This window comes from Bos indicus, chromosome 24 (genome assembly GCF_029378745.1).
Source record: "Bos indicus isolate NIAB-ARS_2022 breed Sahiwal x Tharparkar chromosome 24, NIAB-ARS_B.indTharparkar_mat_pri_1.0, whole genome shotgun sequence".
Taxonomy (NCBI): domain Eukaryota; kingdom Metazoa; phylum Chordata; class Mammalia; order Artiodactyla; family Bovidae; genus Bos; species Bos indicus.
This window is the reverse complement of record NC_091783.1, coordinates 42,139,000-42,155,158: the sequence shown is the minus strand read 5'-3', so window position 1 is coordinate 42,155,158 and position 16,159 is coordinate 42,139,000. Positions and strand designations below refer to the sequence as shown.

Here is a 16,159-nt window from a genome sequence, read left to right as displayed (position 1 = left end):
TGGCACACCATTCAAAACCAATTAACTGATCTTCTAGACACATAAATCCATTGATCCATTTTTACAACTGGCATATAAAACATTCATAAGTGCAAACAGGTGATACATTTTAATAGACACTTGAAAGAGTAAAGTGAAGACCAAACAGATTTAAAAACAAAAATAATGACCTCTGGTTCTTCTCATCCAATATTTCAAAGCACTACCTTTTAGTCTTAGGGGAAAGCTTGGAAATTCACATAAAACAGTACTCTGCTTTTAATATACATTTGTGTATTCTAACACAGATTATACAATATTTCAAGCAAATTTATCACTACTGGAGTCTGAAGGCTTTTTAGAAACTGAAAGCGTGACCCACTGGAGACTTCTTTTGCCTTTGGTAAGTCTAATTAATTATTAACATTTGCCGAATTGCCTTTGGGCACCCAATATCATGCTAACACAATCAGTAAATATTTACCAAGAACTCCCAGGTTGAATGCCACTATTTTCTTATTCTAAGTTGTCAAGAAATTTATAAATGAACAAATTTCAGCTCTGACTATGAATGAACAAGCAGGAACTCCCTCTCTGTCACAGGAAAGGCTCCGCTGCCTCCAGCATCACAGGGCACCGCCTATGGGGAGGCCCCGGGCCAGCTGTGTCCCTCTGCGGACACGACAGGGAGACAGATCGGTGACAACAATAGGCAGCCAGCTTCCACAGCTTCAGCTCTGGGTTCAAGATCCAAAGTCCAGACTCAAAATTACACGTCTTAATGGCAAAGAAGATGCTGTTTACTCTCTACATCAAGATGGCAAAGAGTGAGGAAAAGTGCCCCTTTTCAAAAGAAGAAATAGATTTTGTGAGAATAAGATCACAAGCAAGATGCCCAGCACATGCTGCTGATGTAAGACCACCGTTCCATCACCCGGCACCGTGAGGTGTGAGCTCTGTTAAGACTTCAGGACCAGAAGAGCACCACTGCGGGACGTGGTGAGCCGCATGGGTTACTCATGGGATTCTCAGGAAACTGGAGAGCCGTGGTCACAGCCGAAATCATGCCTCAACCCCAGGCCAACCATGAGTCTGCAGGCACAGCTCCCCACTGTCGCCTTGCTCCCAGGCCAGGTCTGGGGCGCAGACCTCAGGCTGTTCAAACTAGGTCACCTGCCCATAGCTGCGCTGCCCGAGAGGTACTCAGCCTCCTTGAGTTTATTCAGAGGCAGGATCTGCTTCCCTCCAAAATTAAGACTCTAAGGAATTTCCTAAAATAACACACAAACACCGACCACATTCGTTCCAGGTAATTCTTTGGCTTCTACAACTCCGACTGGGAGCCACACCCAACTCCAGATGAAACTCAGTTTAGTTCTCAGGTAGAAGCAGCTCTTTCCTCAGGCACTTTGCAGGGGCTCTGAGAATCCTGCCCACCCTACATGTGACCTGGAAAGTAACCCAAGGAAGTCTACCATACCATGATATGTGAGGATTACAGGCAACAGAAGTATTAACATTCCAGTCAAAGGGAGTTCTGTCCATCAGAGGGCAATGAGCCCATTTCACACCCATGAGATTTCACCAGTCATGTGCGTGGATTCACGTATGAGGGCTCATGGCGGGGAAGATGAGTCTAAAGACAGAGGAGGGGCCGGTGGCAGAGAGGCTGGGACACAGCACCCAGGAGATGTGGATCCGCCCCCAGAGCAGGAGCAGAGGTTGCCAGCTGGGAGGCAGGTGGCAGCCCATGGTCCCAGGAACTGTGTCCATACCTCTCTTGGGCGACTCCTGGAAATGATGGGAGCCCAGGAGAATGGGATGACACTTCGGGTTCAGGTTGGGACTCCTGGCAGAGAGGAAGAATCAGACTTAGAAAGAAGAAGAACCTGTGCCTCTGGATTCACACTTGATACTGAAGAGTGTCCTTCTGAAAGTAGCCTCTGCCCCTCCTGACCGGCAATAAGCAGTGCTGGACCCGCTGTGATGCGGGGTCATTGTTTCACTGACCAGAGAGTATGCCCTACAGTCCATCACCACAGGTATCAGAAAGCTTCAGCCTGTCACAAGAAGGGCTCCAGCCCTGCTCTATTTGTGGGAGATGAAGGATCCTACACATTAAGCTCAATGTATCACTCACTTTCCCACTGACACAGCACTTTCTGGACTAACTCCAGTAGAAGTAATCCCACTCATACTGAAGGGGGAAAAATAAAGAAACACAGCATGGAAAATATCCCAGGGCTGTAGATGGTGGAAACTGTTAACTCATCATTTCGCCTACGTATTTTTCTAAAACTGGTCGAAACACAGAAGCCATCGCACTTCAGAGATGGGTACCACCCAGCTAAGGCTCAGCTTACTACATCACTCTTTCCTTTTAGCTCCTCTCAAATTTTTCACTCATTAAAGCATATTCCACTAACCACTGAATGAATTCCATATATGCAATGTCCCAGATTATCATTCTCGGTAAGATGAACATTGGCACAGACGAACAAAACTCGCAATACACTCAGCACCTAGGAAAGCTTGTGCTCATTAATATTAATATTCGTTCCGTGAGCAAACCAATCACCTAGATCGTACTTACAGCCCTGGATGTCCAAGACCCATGCACCATTCAGTACCCGAAAGCAGGTTCCTTCACACGATTTCTAAATTTTCCTGTATCTGATAGATTCAGAAATCAGTGCATTTTTTAGTAGAACAATACAGAGTCCATAAACAGACCCAAATACATACAGGGACTTCATTTATGACAAAAAATAACATATCAGACAAGTGACTAATGATGAATTAATCAACAAACAGCATTAAAACAACTACCTAGACATTTGGAGTAAAGAAGAAAAAATGTGAATCCCAACCTGACTCTTTGTACCAAAATAAATTTCACATGATAAAAAAATATTTTTTAATTAAAAAAATGTAAAACACTATGAATGAACAAAAGGAAAATTAAAATATAGGTTAAAATTTTACAATATTAGAATATGGAAGCACTTTCTAAGCAAGACATAAACACCAAAACTATAAAGGAAAATACTGATATATTTGACTAAACAAAGAGTTTAAAATATTAATACGATTTTTAATTCAGTAAAAAAAAAAGTAAACTAGAGAGCAACAAATTGAAGAAAGGCTTGTGTAATACAAATGACAAAGGGTTTGGTTTTTTAATATACAAAGCGTCTCAAAAGTCAGTAAGAAAAATAACCCAATAAAAATTAGGTAAATGATGTGAATGTGTAGGTAACAAGAAATAGAGCTAGTCAATAAACATAAAAAGATGCTCAAAGTCATCCATAATTAAAGAAATCAAATTAGAACAAGTTATCAACTTTTATCGATAATATCAGCAAAGATAAAAAGTTTTGATGATATTCAGTGTTGGTAAAGGTGCAGAAAATCATTCATAAACACTTACTGGGAATATTCTGGTTTTTAATTTTTTTTTTTGGCTATGCCTCATAGCTTGTGAGGCCTTAGTTCCCTGATCATGGATTGAACCTGGGTTCCTGGCAATGGAAGCACAGAATCCTAGCCATTAGGCCTCCAGGGAATTCCCAGGAATATTCTACTCTTAGATCTGGACATTTACATAGGTCAGTTTAATTTGTCAAAATCCATTGTGCACTATAAGATCTATGAGCTTTTTTGCAAGAACCTTACACTTTAGTACAAAAATGTAAAGAATAAGTTACATCACCATGAGATATCACCTTACACCTGTTAGAATGGCCATGACCAAAAAGATAAGAGACAACAGGTTGTAGTGAAAATGTAGTGAAAAGGGAACCCTTGTGCTCTGTGGTGGGAATGTAAATTGGTCTAACACTATGGGAAATAATATTGAGGTTCCTCAAAAAATTAAAAATAGATTTAACATATGATCTAGTAATTCCATTTCTGGGCTTATATCCGAAGGAAATGAACACAGGATTTCAACGAAATATCTGTACCCCATGTTAACCACAATATTATTCACAAGAGCCCAGATATGGAAACAATCCAAATGCCCATCAAAGAATGAATGGATGAAAAGGATGTAGTACAAACAGAAAAGAGAGTATTATTCAGCCTTGAGGAAGGAAGACATCCTCTCATCTGTGACCACATGGATGGACCTTGAACACATGATGCTATGTGAGATAAGTCAGAGAAAGACCAGTACTGGGTGCTACCACTTATATGTTAAATCTGAAAAAGTTAAACCTATAAGAAACAGACAGTAAAATGGTGGTAACCAGGGGATGGGGCTTCAGCCAGGGAGAAGGGGTAAGACTGCTATTGTTAAGGGCACAAAGTTGTAACAAGTAGTGAATAAGCCATTGAGATTTAGGGCACAGTATGATGAATATAGACAAAAATTGTACTACAATTATGCAATGTGACAAATATGACTACATCAGCAATCATATTATAACACATAAGTGTACACACACCTAACCTTAAACTCAGTGGTAAAGAATTTACCTGCTAAGGCAGGAGACGCAGAAGACTCAGGTTCAATCCCTGGGTCAGGAAGATTCCCTGGAAGAGGAAATGGCAACCCACTCTAGTATTCTTGCCTGGAAAATCCCATGGACAGAGGAGCCTGGTGGGCTAGTCCATGGGGTCGCAAAGGGTTGGACTCAACAGAGCGACTGAGCTCGCACCTTAAACTTATTCAGTGTTAATGTCAAATTTATTTTTTTTTTAATTAAAGAGTATGTTACAAATTGGGTCAAATTCATGAAAAGAATGAAGTTCTACAATATCACACAGTAAATCAAAAGCTATTACTTATCACCTATGCCTTGCCAGATCCCATGGCTAAGCAGATTAAATAAAACTTAATTGGAGATCCTCTTGTGCAAAGAATCTACTTAGACTCTCTTAAGCCTCAAGATTATCAGGGTGTAAAATGGTTTTTGGAAGCAGAGGTAAGAGAACTTTTCAACATGACACGCCAGGCTGGGTCAGAGGGGTTGTCTGTGCAAACTGCCAGCATTTTACAAAGCGGGAATCTGGACCCCAGTAGCTATGTGGTCTCCCAGGGGAATCGAGCTAGGACATGACAAAGCGAGAGCAAGCAACGTCTGCCGACCTGAGGGTGACCCAGAGTCCACTGTGTTCAGCTGGCAGGAGGCCCATCTAGCTGTGAAGACAGTTGAACTGTAGCCCTAGAAACTCCTAATGCCTACAGCTCCACCATCCAGCAGGTTGATCACAGTTTGCGAACCAACTCTTTCTGAAACAATTATAGCACTCAACACGTATCCCCTGAGGGAGTGAAGGAAAAAAAGGCCTGGAATCCAGGGCTTCCTGAAAACAAACTGGGAAAAGGGCAACGGATAAAGCTGAGCCCAAGGTCCCTCTGCACACACAGCCCTGTGACGTCCGGGATGCCTGGGACCTACCAAAGCTCATCTCATACCACAAAACACAGGCAGGGGCTGCCACACAGGGCTGACCAAAGACTGAATGGAACAACTCTGCATTCAGTTGTTTGCCCCTGCGAGGCGCTAAGTGAACCCAGGGTGGGCCGGCGTCACTGTCCCAAGCACGGTGTGTCCTGCATGTGTCCCGGCCTCCTTGCAGACACCGCTTCACGTCTTCACGGCTAATTCAGGCCGATCATCTCACCTCCCCAACCCTGGCCAGAACCCTGACACTGAGGCTATTTGCCTTTTCTTTCAGGGAGGATACTCACTCCATGGGGTCGCCCAGAGTCGGACCCAACTGAATAACTAACACTTTCACTTTCTTATCCAGGGAAGTACTTCAAACCTGGTTCAATTTGATGAATTATTTTATTTCTTTCTTTTTGTGACCCCATGCTACTGTGCCACATGCCAATCTGAACTAGTAATTTGTGACTGAGAAAGTCTGCAGCCCAGCAAAGGCTGTGTCGCTGGTTCCAGGGTCATGCGGAGCTGGTTGTAATCCTTGAAAGCTCACTTATTATTATTATTATCAGCTGGGAGTCTTTGTGCTGTTACCTGGCCCCGAGCTTCAGTTTCCTTTAATGCAAGATGTGGGTGAAATGCTCGTGCAGTCCAACAGACTGAAAAAGAGTTGGAGTCTAATTCTCCCTTTGCTTCTGGGCTGGCCGTCTGACTCGATCAGTGAAATGTGACAGAAATGACATTCTGTGATCTATGAGCAAGGAGCCTGTTAGCATCCACCCAAAGCTCATGGAACAGAGACCGAGCAGGACCCTGTGGGGCCCTCGTGGGCACAAAAGCCTTTCTTTGTCCCCCGTTTCTTGTTTGTAGGAAAAAGGCTTCGGCCTCCTAGACCTTCCCCAAGTTCCAAAGGGCAGACTCAAGCAGTTTCTAATTGTGGAAGGGAGGAGATGCAGAAACAAAGGGAAAGCACCCAGGAAATCGTAGTGCAGCTTGGGCAGGGTCCTGGTTCCTCCTCAAGGGACGCACAGCAAATATCTCTGTGCTCTTCTGCAGGAACTAAGGCCCTTAACCAGGCTGTTGTTGTTTTTCAGTTGCTCAGTTGTGTCCAACTCTTTGCGACCCCATGGACCACAACACGCCAGGCTTCGATGTCCTTCTATCTTTCCCAGAATCAGGGTCTTTTCCAATGAGTTGGCTCTTCGCATCAGGTGGCCAAAGCATTGCCAGAGAATGTTCAAACTACTGCTCACTTCACATGCTAGCAAGGTCATGCTCAAAATCCTGTCACCCAGGTGGAGGATTCTAACTTCAGGCTGAGCACAAGATGCCTGGAACACAACCTGCTTCCTGCCCTTACCCCAGATTTTCCTATAAAACTATTCCCCCCAGACCACTGAGGAGTTGAGACTTTCTGAGCGTGAGCTGTTCGTTCCCCTTGCTCGTTCTGCAATACCCTTCTCTGCTGCAAACTCTGACGTTTCAGTTCGTTTGGACTCACTATATGTCATGTATGAAAACTTGAGTTCACAACACAACTCCTGCTCTGGAGACGGCCAGCCACTGTGGAGGCAGTCTGACTGCCCCGAGACTCCACACTGTGAGGAAGCCCACGTGACGGCGTGCAGAAGCCACGTGAAGACAGATGTCTGGTCACCCCGCGGGTGCAGCCAGCCCAGCCCAAGCCACTACAGCTTCAGTTCCAGCCCCGGCCACCATCTGAGCAAGGACTGCCCGTCTGAGCCCAGTCAGCCCCCAGAGCAGTCAGTGAGGAGGAACAATAAATTGTTGTTTTAAGCACTAAGTTTGGGGCGGTCTGTCACAAAGCAACGGAAAGCCAAAACACTCAGCACAGTGTCTGGCATGAGTTACCCTTGGTACATGTCAGCTGTCCTGGTTACAGAAATACTCATAAACTAGAGTAATTTCAAGACATCCCTCTTCATCCAAGGCATTCTGAAGTGCTTTCTTTTTTCTTTTCTTTTTTTTTTTAATTTTTAAATTTATTTTGAATTGGAGGACAATTGCTTTACAATGTTGTGTTCATTTCTGCCATACAACATGAGTCAGCCACAGGTTTACACGTGTCCCCTCCCTCTTGAACCTCCCTCCTACCTCCCACCCCATCCCACCCTTCTAGGTTGTCACAGAGCACCAGGCTGAGCTCCCTGTGTTATACAACAACTTCCCGTTAGCTAGCTATTTTACACAGGGTAATGTGTTTATTTCAACGCTACTCTCTCAAAGCACTTTCTTGCCTGAGAAAGAACAGAGTAAGTTTTGGCTTCAATTCCAGGCCTGTGTTCAATCTTCCTCAAATGTTACTGATGTCGCTGTTGTGATCAGGGCTGAGGGCAACTGAAAATTATTATGGTGCTTGTAAGTTTATAATTACTGTTTTTCTTCTATCCATGGATAATTTTAATAAGGAAGAAGTCAAGGACATACAGAGAAGACACCAGCAGAGCATCTGTAACTACACTGCTCACAAGCAAGACTAAGGGTGTGCACGTGGTTAGTTGTGACACAATAATTATCATTAACAAACTGGAAGCACAGAGCTGACGGGAGTAAAATGCACAATCATGCAATTCACATCAATAGCAGCAACATGTTCAAATAATAAATTATAACTTTAGCAAGAGTTTCAAAAATCTTTCTACTCTTATTGAAAAAAGATTCTACTAGTTATCTTACCAAGATTAACCTAACCTGAGATGGAGATCTAGAAATAATACACTCCATCTTTTTAAAGCGATGTCTTTCTTTAAAAAAATATTCTCTGGGCTGTGCTTCTGGGGCCCTTTTAAGGCCCTACAAGCTCCACTCCCTTACCTGGCAATTGAGCGTCATGTGACATGACGTCATGTGACACCCCAGGGGTCACCTGGTGCTGTTACTTCACCTCCCCCTTCCAGTTCTATCAGCCCAAGGACCCTGTTGGGCTGGAAACCCAGGGACAGAGCTTCCCTCAGCACCCCAGCTCTGTGGCAAGTCCTCATACCTGCCTACACGCACACACCCGTAAGGGTCTCTTTTCATCCCCACAGCACTCTTCCCATTAGTGAAATCCCCGTTTACTTTTACAGATCCCTTTTTAAAAACTAAAACAAGAAGCCTCATGAAATGCCTGTGTTACTCCCCACAGGGTGAGCTGGCTGGGTTTCTGGTCTATACTGGCAGCGGAAGGAAAGTTCCCTCGCTGGGACTCAGCACACCACCCTGCTCAGAGGGTTGGAAAGCAGAGTCAGAAACATTTTCCTCTAAGAGCCCAGCCCTGGTGTCTCTTTAAAGGACAGACTGAGATTCACCCAAGAGAAGAGAATAAGGAAACACAACAATGGAAGCCTGTGGGGCTGAAAAGCACAGAGAAAACCAGGGAGCAGGACAGTGGGCTGGATGCTGATCATAAAATGAAGGTGTCATCTGAACATAAAAGACAGGGAGAGAAGAACCACCAGGAGGTGTCCGTGAGATGAAGGAGGGCAGGCAGGATGCTGTCTTCACAGCCCCGGGATTTCCATCGCACCAGAGGCAACAAGACCCGGGCGAGGCAGTACAGTTCCATGTCCTAATAAAGAGACAAGGTTGAAGGCGTCATCCTGGTGAGGACCCCGTCTCTGCCATCTCACCCCTAATCCCTCCCCAACCTCATCATCAGATTCAAAATTCAATGAAGACGAACTCAGACAATAAAAAAAAAAAGTAGCTTTTCAGAAGTTTGTTATGAAAAAGTTTAGAAAGTATCTTAGCTCCTAAAATGAAAGGGGTCTGTGAAGTATTAAGCTTTGATGCTATGAGATGTTCTTCAAAAACACACAAAGAAAGACTTTCTTAATTAAGCTCGCTATAAATGTAAATGCCCTGGCCAATTATTTGATAAGAAAGGGAGGGAGGAGAACAAGAAAGGCTTTGCTCTCTTCTCTTGCCAGCAGAGGGCAAATGTTATGTGACACTGTGTGTGTGTGTGTGTGTGTGTGTGTGTGTGTGTGCGCGCGTGCGTGCGCGCGCGTGCAAGCCTAGGTCTGCATCCTCTTACTCCCTCACTCATACTTCTTTCCTTTTATCTTCTCCTCCCCATTCCCTCCCCTACCCTTCTTTCTCCTCCCCTTCCAGGGCTGGCTGGTGAAGAGGCACTTTTCAGGACCAGGCATCTCATCTGCATGTCCTCATTAGACTACCGACTCCATGAGAGCAGAAAGGAAGTTATTCTGGAAAACTCAGGTGTCTGTTTCTTCTAGAAAAACACAGACTGTTGATACAAAGGGATCCAGCTCCCCAGATCTTGCTCAAAGGAAAGAAAGTAGGAGGGACGTGACCTCCCCTGGATTCTACCAGCCCGAGTCATCCAGATGCCTCCATGGAGACTGAAAGTGGCCCAGGCTGCATTCTGGGTTAGAGCTGGAGTAAGCAGAAGGCGCAGTAGTGACCTCCAGAGAACGGGAGAAGGCTGGGCCTCAGAAGCAAGGAAACTGATCAGAAAAGACTCCTGGAGGTTCTGCGGGGAAAAGCTCTCCAGGGGCCCCTGATGTTAAATCCCACTTTTCTGTATTTCTGCCAACAAACTCCTCAGGACACCCGCGACTCTCAGCAGCTTTAGCACTCAAGTGGGGAAAATAAATCATCTGGTCTGTTAAGAGGTGGTCATTGCTCATGGAAAAAGACCGGGCCCGGAGCCCCGAGAGGAGAACGGGGTGGGTGGGCGGGTGAGCTCGGCTTCTCACTCACCCCCAGTAGGTTTCAGTCTACACCTTCAGTCCCTGCTAGAGCGCCAGACCCACAAGGGCAAGGCCCTTTGTTCTGTTCAGACACACCACTGCACAGTCAGAGAAACCAGGAGTGTTCACTGAGTGAGAGCCATAGAGCTAAAAGAGAAAGATGTTCCCCACATTATACAGAAAAAAATAAGACCATTCAACACCACCTACACAGTCTTCCCATCTGAACCCAGAAGAAGCAACGAGGAAACAAAACAGAAACATTGAGATCCCAGGGCTTTGTACATGACCATTGGCCTGGATGCTTCAGAGGTGCCAATGTCATGGTGGTAAAAAAAAGAGAGGGACTGTCTCAGATGAAAGAGCTGAGAACCAAATGTAACACGCAATCCCTGACTATACAGTCCATGGGGTCTCAAAGGGTCGGACACAACTGAGCAACTTTCGTGGTTGTGCTGTCCACCTGCCGCCACCCTCAGCTCCCGGCACGAGAGAAGCTGTTGATAATCAGTGGATAACTGAGGGAAGGAAAATGAGTAAAAGTCGCTCAGTTGTGTCTGACTCTCTGAGACCCCATGGACAATATAGTCCATGGAATTCTCCAGGCCAGAATACTGGAGTAGGTAGCTGTTCCTTTCTCCAGGGGATCTTCCCAACCCAGGGATCAAACCCAGGTCTCTGGCACTGTAGACGGATTCTTAACCAGCTGAGCCACCAGGGAAGCCCGAGGGAAGGAAAGCCTATTCCAATTTCTAATACATGTGACAAATTATACAAACTCAGACAAAAGGAAGTAGAGTAAGTTTGACATTAGTCTAACCTGTTGGACACAAGTGAACTTGAAGACCTTTTCTAACGCCTGAGCTCAAATCTCCTCACGTCCTGGTGCCTTAACGTGTAGGTTTCCCTGGCGGCTCAGATGGTAAAGAATCTGCCGGTAATGCCGGAGACCCGGGTTTGATCCCTGGTCTGGAAGATCCCCTGAAGAAGGGAATGGCAACCCACTCCAGTATTCTTGCCTGGAGAATTCCATGGACAGAGGAGCCTGTCAGGCTACAGTCCATGGGGTTCGCAAAGAGTCAGACATGACTGAACAGCTTAGCACCAGCACCACCAACAGAACCTCAGACTTAGACAACGCTGATGGTTGCCTGGGCGGCTCCTCCCCATGCTATGCATGTGTTCTTTCCGAGAGGACCCCACACGTTCACATCACCTTACAGAATACTGTCAGTAAGGGGTGCTCACCCTGACCCAGAGCAGCCAGGCCAGGGTCCACAGGTCAGGCTGATCTGCTTCTTGTGAGCAGCCTCGTAGGTCCTGGTGCCCCCGGGGACCCCTCAGCCCTCTCTGGTGAAGTCCTCACCGCCCAGATGTCACAGCGAATCCCAGGGACTTGCCTGCTCTTTGAACAGAGGCCAGAGGAGAGGCCTAACCAGGCCCCTGATGCCTGTGGAAGAAGTGGCAGAAATCTCTAAACTGTCGTCAAGACAACCAAAATCCAGATATAAATCTCTTTGGGATTCCATTCGGAAGCAGTTTTTAAGTGCACACACCCAGAGGAAATAATAAAAGAAAAGAAAGCGCCTCTCCCCCTCCCCTGGCCCTACCCCTCCTTCCCCTTCTCTTTCTCTCTCTCTCCCTCCTCCTGCTTTTTGCCACGTGGTGATGTGTGTTAAAAACGCAAACTGGGACGCTTTCCACTTTTGGGGTTGGAACAGCTGCTGCCTCAATATTGTTTTTGTTACTTTTTTTTTTTAAACATACTTTGCTGTTTTTAATGGAGTTGTTTTTTAGCTATGTGTTTCATAATACTAACTGAGATTCACAAAGCGGGAAGATTGGCACTTTAATTGGCAAGAGTGAGATTCATGGGTCCTAAGAGTCCAACTCGGACAGTCTGCTGCCCAGCTCGATCCCAAGGCATCCGGGGTAATCCCAGGGAAGGGCACTCACGAAGGCATGGGAGAAATATGTATGACCAAGTCCTCCCATGGAAACAACAAGAGCCAAGAATTTGTAACAGGTAGCCTAAATAAACCCCACGCTCTCGGTCCTTCATTTTTCCACGAGCACAAAGCATCTGGGGAATGCTCCACAGATGGCTGTGGTTCCACATGGGAGCACGCACTGAGAGAAGTGAGATCAGGGTTCTGAACCCCAGGGCCTAACAGCAGGGCTTTGAAAAGCACAGGTGCATGCCACCTGGCACACCCTGCTGCCACCTGCTGCAAGTTACCCTCGGGTCAGGAATCTTCATCCACATGGGGACCTTTAGCTCAGAGGGGGGTACGCCTGCACCACCCGAGCTGAGCACAACCACGGCCTTAAATGGGAAGCAGGTCTCCCAGTGATCACCGAGTGCCAGGGATGATCACCAGGCACTAAAGGACCAGCCCCTCAGCCTCTCGGGTGAGCCAGCAAGGCTAAACGGTCCCACTCCCATCACCTGCTCAACTGGGCTGACAGACAGTGATGCTGGCAGCGGGCGTGGCTGCAAGGGCCTGAGATTTCAGGAAGGTGTGGAAGTGGCTGAAATAGGAAGCTGAGTGTTGACTATATGCAACACTTCATCCACAAAAGACAGGCCTCCCATACAAAGAACAGAGGAACCAGGGCTCCTGTTAAAATTCTGAGAGGACTGTGAGCTTGGCACCGAATCTCTTTTCCAGGGGCGGATCCACAGGATTCTCTCTCCTGTGGATCTGCCAAGAGAGCAAACCAGCAGTTAGATTGGCTTTGGCCACACCCAGTGCGATCTCAGGGCTTCCCTAGTGGCTCAGTGATAAAAGAATCTGCCTACAATTCAGGAGACTTGGGTTCAATCCCTGGGTAGGGGAAGATCCCCTGGAGGAGGAAATGGCAACCCACTCCAGTATTCTTGCCTACACAATCCCATGGACAGAGAAGCCTGGTGGGCTACAGTCCATGGGGTCACAAAAGAGCCAGACATGACTTAGCGACTAAACTACCATCACCAACAGTGCTATCTCACCCAGAGCATCGCCCTGCTTCAGGAGCAGCTGAGAACCTAGCTATCACACACACAGGATGGGACCAGCCAAACCGGGGGACTTAAGACACATTATTTGGTGTGATAATAAGAGCAATGGCCCTTTCCGAGATTTCAAAGAAATGGCTTCTGATCTGAACAAGAACAAAACCTAGAGCCCCTCAAAAAAAGAAGACCACAGATACAGGGTGATGGGATTGAAACTTCAAAGTCTTCATCTGCTCAGATTTATCTTCCTGAACTGCTGTGGGGCTGTTCTTTTCTTTCAAGCCCAGCCTCCTACCTCTGGGACTCTGCAAAGGACCAGCACACAAGGAGAGGCATTGTCTCCAGGAAGTCACTGAACAAGTGCATTCCATCCTTAGAGATAAGGCAAAAAGAAGTGCAAGGGCTTCCCCCAGCTTTCTCATCTCCCAGCCTCGCTAATTATCATCCTGGAGTCACAGGGTAGCAAGAAATGGCACTGTGTATCTTAGGAGATCGTCTGCTCTAGTCCTCTGCCTTAAACGGGAAGATGTTATTACGTCCATTTCACAGACACCGTGATCAAGATACTTTTCCAGAACTGCACAGCCAGTGAGCAGGACAGCATAAGAACCCAGGCTTGCTGCTTTGGATCAGAGCTCTTCTACCTGATTGTAGAAGGAAACAGACTTATCTATAAGCAGAAAAATTGAACATAATTCATGTGCTGGGACAAGCATATCATTTCTGATTTTATTTATTCACAAGGCCAATCTTGACACACATAACACACGTCAAAGTTGCCTCTTGCTTCCCGGGGACCCGACCTTCTGAGTCTTTGAAGCGCTTTCTGGAGGCTGAAATGACTCCTCAGGAGGAAAACACGCAATTCCTGGAATTTGTATCTGGCTTATGTTAGAGAGCCTGGCGGTGACACCTACCCCTGCAACTGTGACAAAGGTCAACAGAGGGAGGCCAGGACAGCATCCACCAGATCCAGGCCATGGCCCAACATGGGGGCAGGCACAGAGGAGGGAGGGCCTCTGCCTGACCCCCCTGGATGAATCAGGAGACCAAGGCCAACAGGACAACCTAGTGTAAACAGGGCTTTAGCAAAGGACAGTGAGGCCAGACCTCCCCAGGTTCCAGGAGGGCCTCCAGGGAGTCCAGACAGCCCCTTGTTGTTGCTGTTCAGTCACTCAGTCGTGTCCCACTCTTTGTGACCCATGGACTGCGGTACGCCAGGCTTCCCTGTCCTTCACCATCTGGAATTTGCTCAAACTCATATCCATTGAGTCAGTGATGCCATCCAACCATCTCATCCTCTGTTGCCCCCTTCTCCTCCTGCCCTTAATCTTTCCCAGCCTCAGGGTGTGGGGCAATCCGGCCCTAAGCTAGAACCATTCCTTCTTTATCTGCTTCTGCACAACCCTCTTGACAGACCAGTTAGCACTGCTTTGATATAAACAGAACCGGTCCAACCTTTGCTGCTTTTTTCGGAAACTGTTTTCTTGGGAGACCAGAACTGCCAAGGGCTGAACACTAGCCGTCTGTGCCAAAAGCTGCTAAAACCAGGGCTGAAAACCAGCTCTTCCCAAAGAAGCAATTCCGGAATGTGGTGTGGGTACCCAAGAGCGAGCGATCCAAAACGCCAGCTGAATTCCCTAAGCACTCCCAGGGGGCAGGTCCGCACCACTGGGGAGTTTGTGTCTGTCTTTGTTTCCGGCTTCTTCCACGTTTCTTTGGGCTCAGAAGGACCCGCTTCGGGAGGGGAAGTGGGGACAGGGGAGGACTCTGTCGTCCTGCCCTGATCCGCAGCACGAAAAGTTTTCTACGGTGCGTTCTCCCTCTACGTTCCCGCCAGGTCGTCCCCTCGCGCATTTTTTCACCCCGAGTTGAGCTCTGTTTTCTTTTTAAAAAAAGTAAATAAACTAATTGCCCCCAGGAGGCAAAAGGATTCCGCGCCTTGGCTGAGTAACTTAAAGTTTCCGCCGGAAGGAAATTATTAAAGGCGAAGGAGAAAGCCCACGGAGGCGGGGTCCTGGCCTGGTGTCACCGCGCAGGGGTCCCCGGCCCGGCGCGGCCCGAGAGGACGAGGGCTCCGGGAACCCGGCGCGGCGAGGGGACGAGCCAGGAAGCACCCGAGAGAGGCTCGGACCGGACCGGCGGGGCCGGGACAGAGAGCGGGCCGGCCAGGGGGGTGCGCGCAGGGGACACGGGGGGCGCACAGACGTCGGGGCCGGGGGGCTGGTTAGGGGGCGGGGCGGGGAAGTTGAAGAAAAGGGGGCGCGGGGAAGCGGGGACGAGGAAGGCGCAGGGAGGAGGATGACTAAGAGAGCGCTGGGAGTAGAGGTGGGGGGGCGCGCGGCCCCAGGGGCGCAGGACTCACCCCGAGAAGACACACTTTGAGCTCTCGGATGGCCATCATGAGCTCGGGGCCGGGCCAGGCAGGGGCTCCGCATCCTCCGGGGCCGCCACGCTCCGCGCCCCGCCAGCCGGCTCCTGCGGTCCCCGCCTCCCCTTGCGCCGCCCGCGGGCGGATCCACGGCAGCTGCTATTTCTGGGCCTCTGGCCGCGCCGAGGGTCACGTGGCCGCCGCCGGCTCCTCCCGGGGGTGCGGGGAACCTCGCCGGCCGGCTCCCAGGACCGCCCCTGACGGCGTCAGCCCCCGGGCCCCCGCCCGCGTGCCACTGGCGTCCTGGCACCGGGCCTCCTCCTTCCGGCCAGCCCGGCCTCGGACCCGGCTCAGCAGAGCTCACCCTACCCCCGGCCTCCCGCTCCCAGGCCACGGGGTGAAGGCAGGACCGGTCCGGCCCGCGGAGGCGGGGGCCCACGACTGGACACTGCATCCCCCTCGGTAAAGGGGATGTTGTCCACCCGGGATCTGCTGGGAGCACTTTGAAGCCTAAGCGCACTGGACAGAGGCAGTCGGACGAAAGGAGGGTCTGATCATGCAGCCCGCCTCTCCCGCTGTTCCTCGTGCGGTGGGGAGGGTGCTTCAGTGCACACCCAGGTCGCTTGCCTGTCTCAGCCCCACGTTCGCTTTTCCATATGTCATCGGAAGTGATTCTAGAGGCAAAGGCCTATTCCTA

General features: G+C 48.5%; 1 protein-coding gene across 2 annotated transcripts in view; it reads right to left on the bottom strand.

Annotated features, from left to right (window-relative positions):
• The window catches only part of RAB31 (RAB31, member RAS oncogene family), an 81,952-nt gene extending 66,323 nt beyond the window's left edge, over positions 1-15,629 (bottom strand). The window contains exon 1 of one of the 2 annotated variants that reach the window (XM_070778951.1): positions 15,457-15,629. In XM_070778951.1, the coding sequence (XP_070635052.1) occupies positions 15,457-15,495 (39 nt within the window). In that variant the 5' untranslated portion in view covers positions 15,496-15,629. The remainder of the gene's footprint in view (positions 1-15,456) is intronic. The other variant, XM_070778950.1, reaches the window with a different exon arrangement.
• Positions 15,630-16,159: the final 530 nt, after the last annotated feature.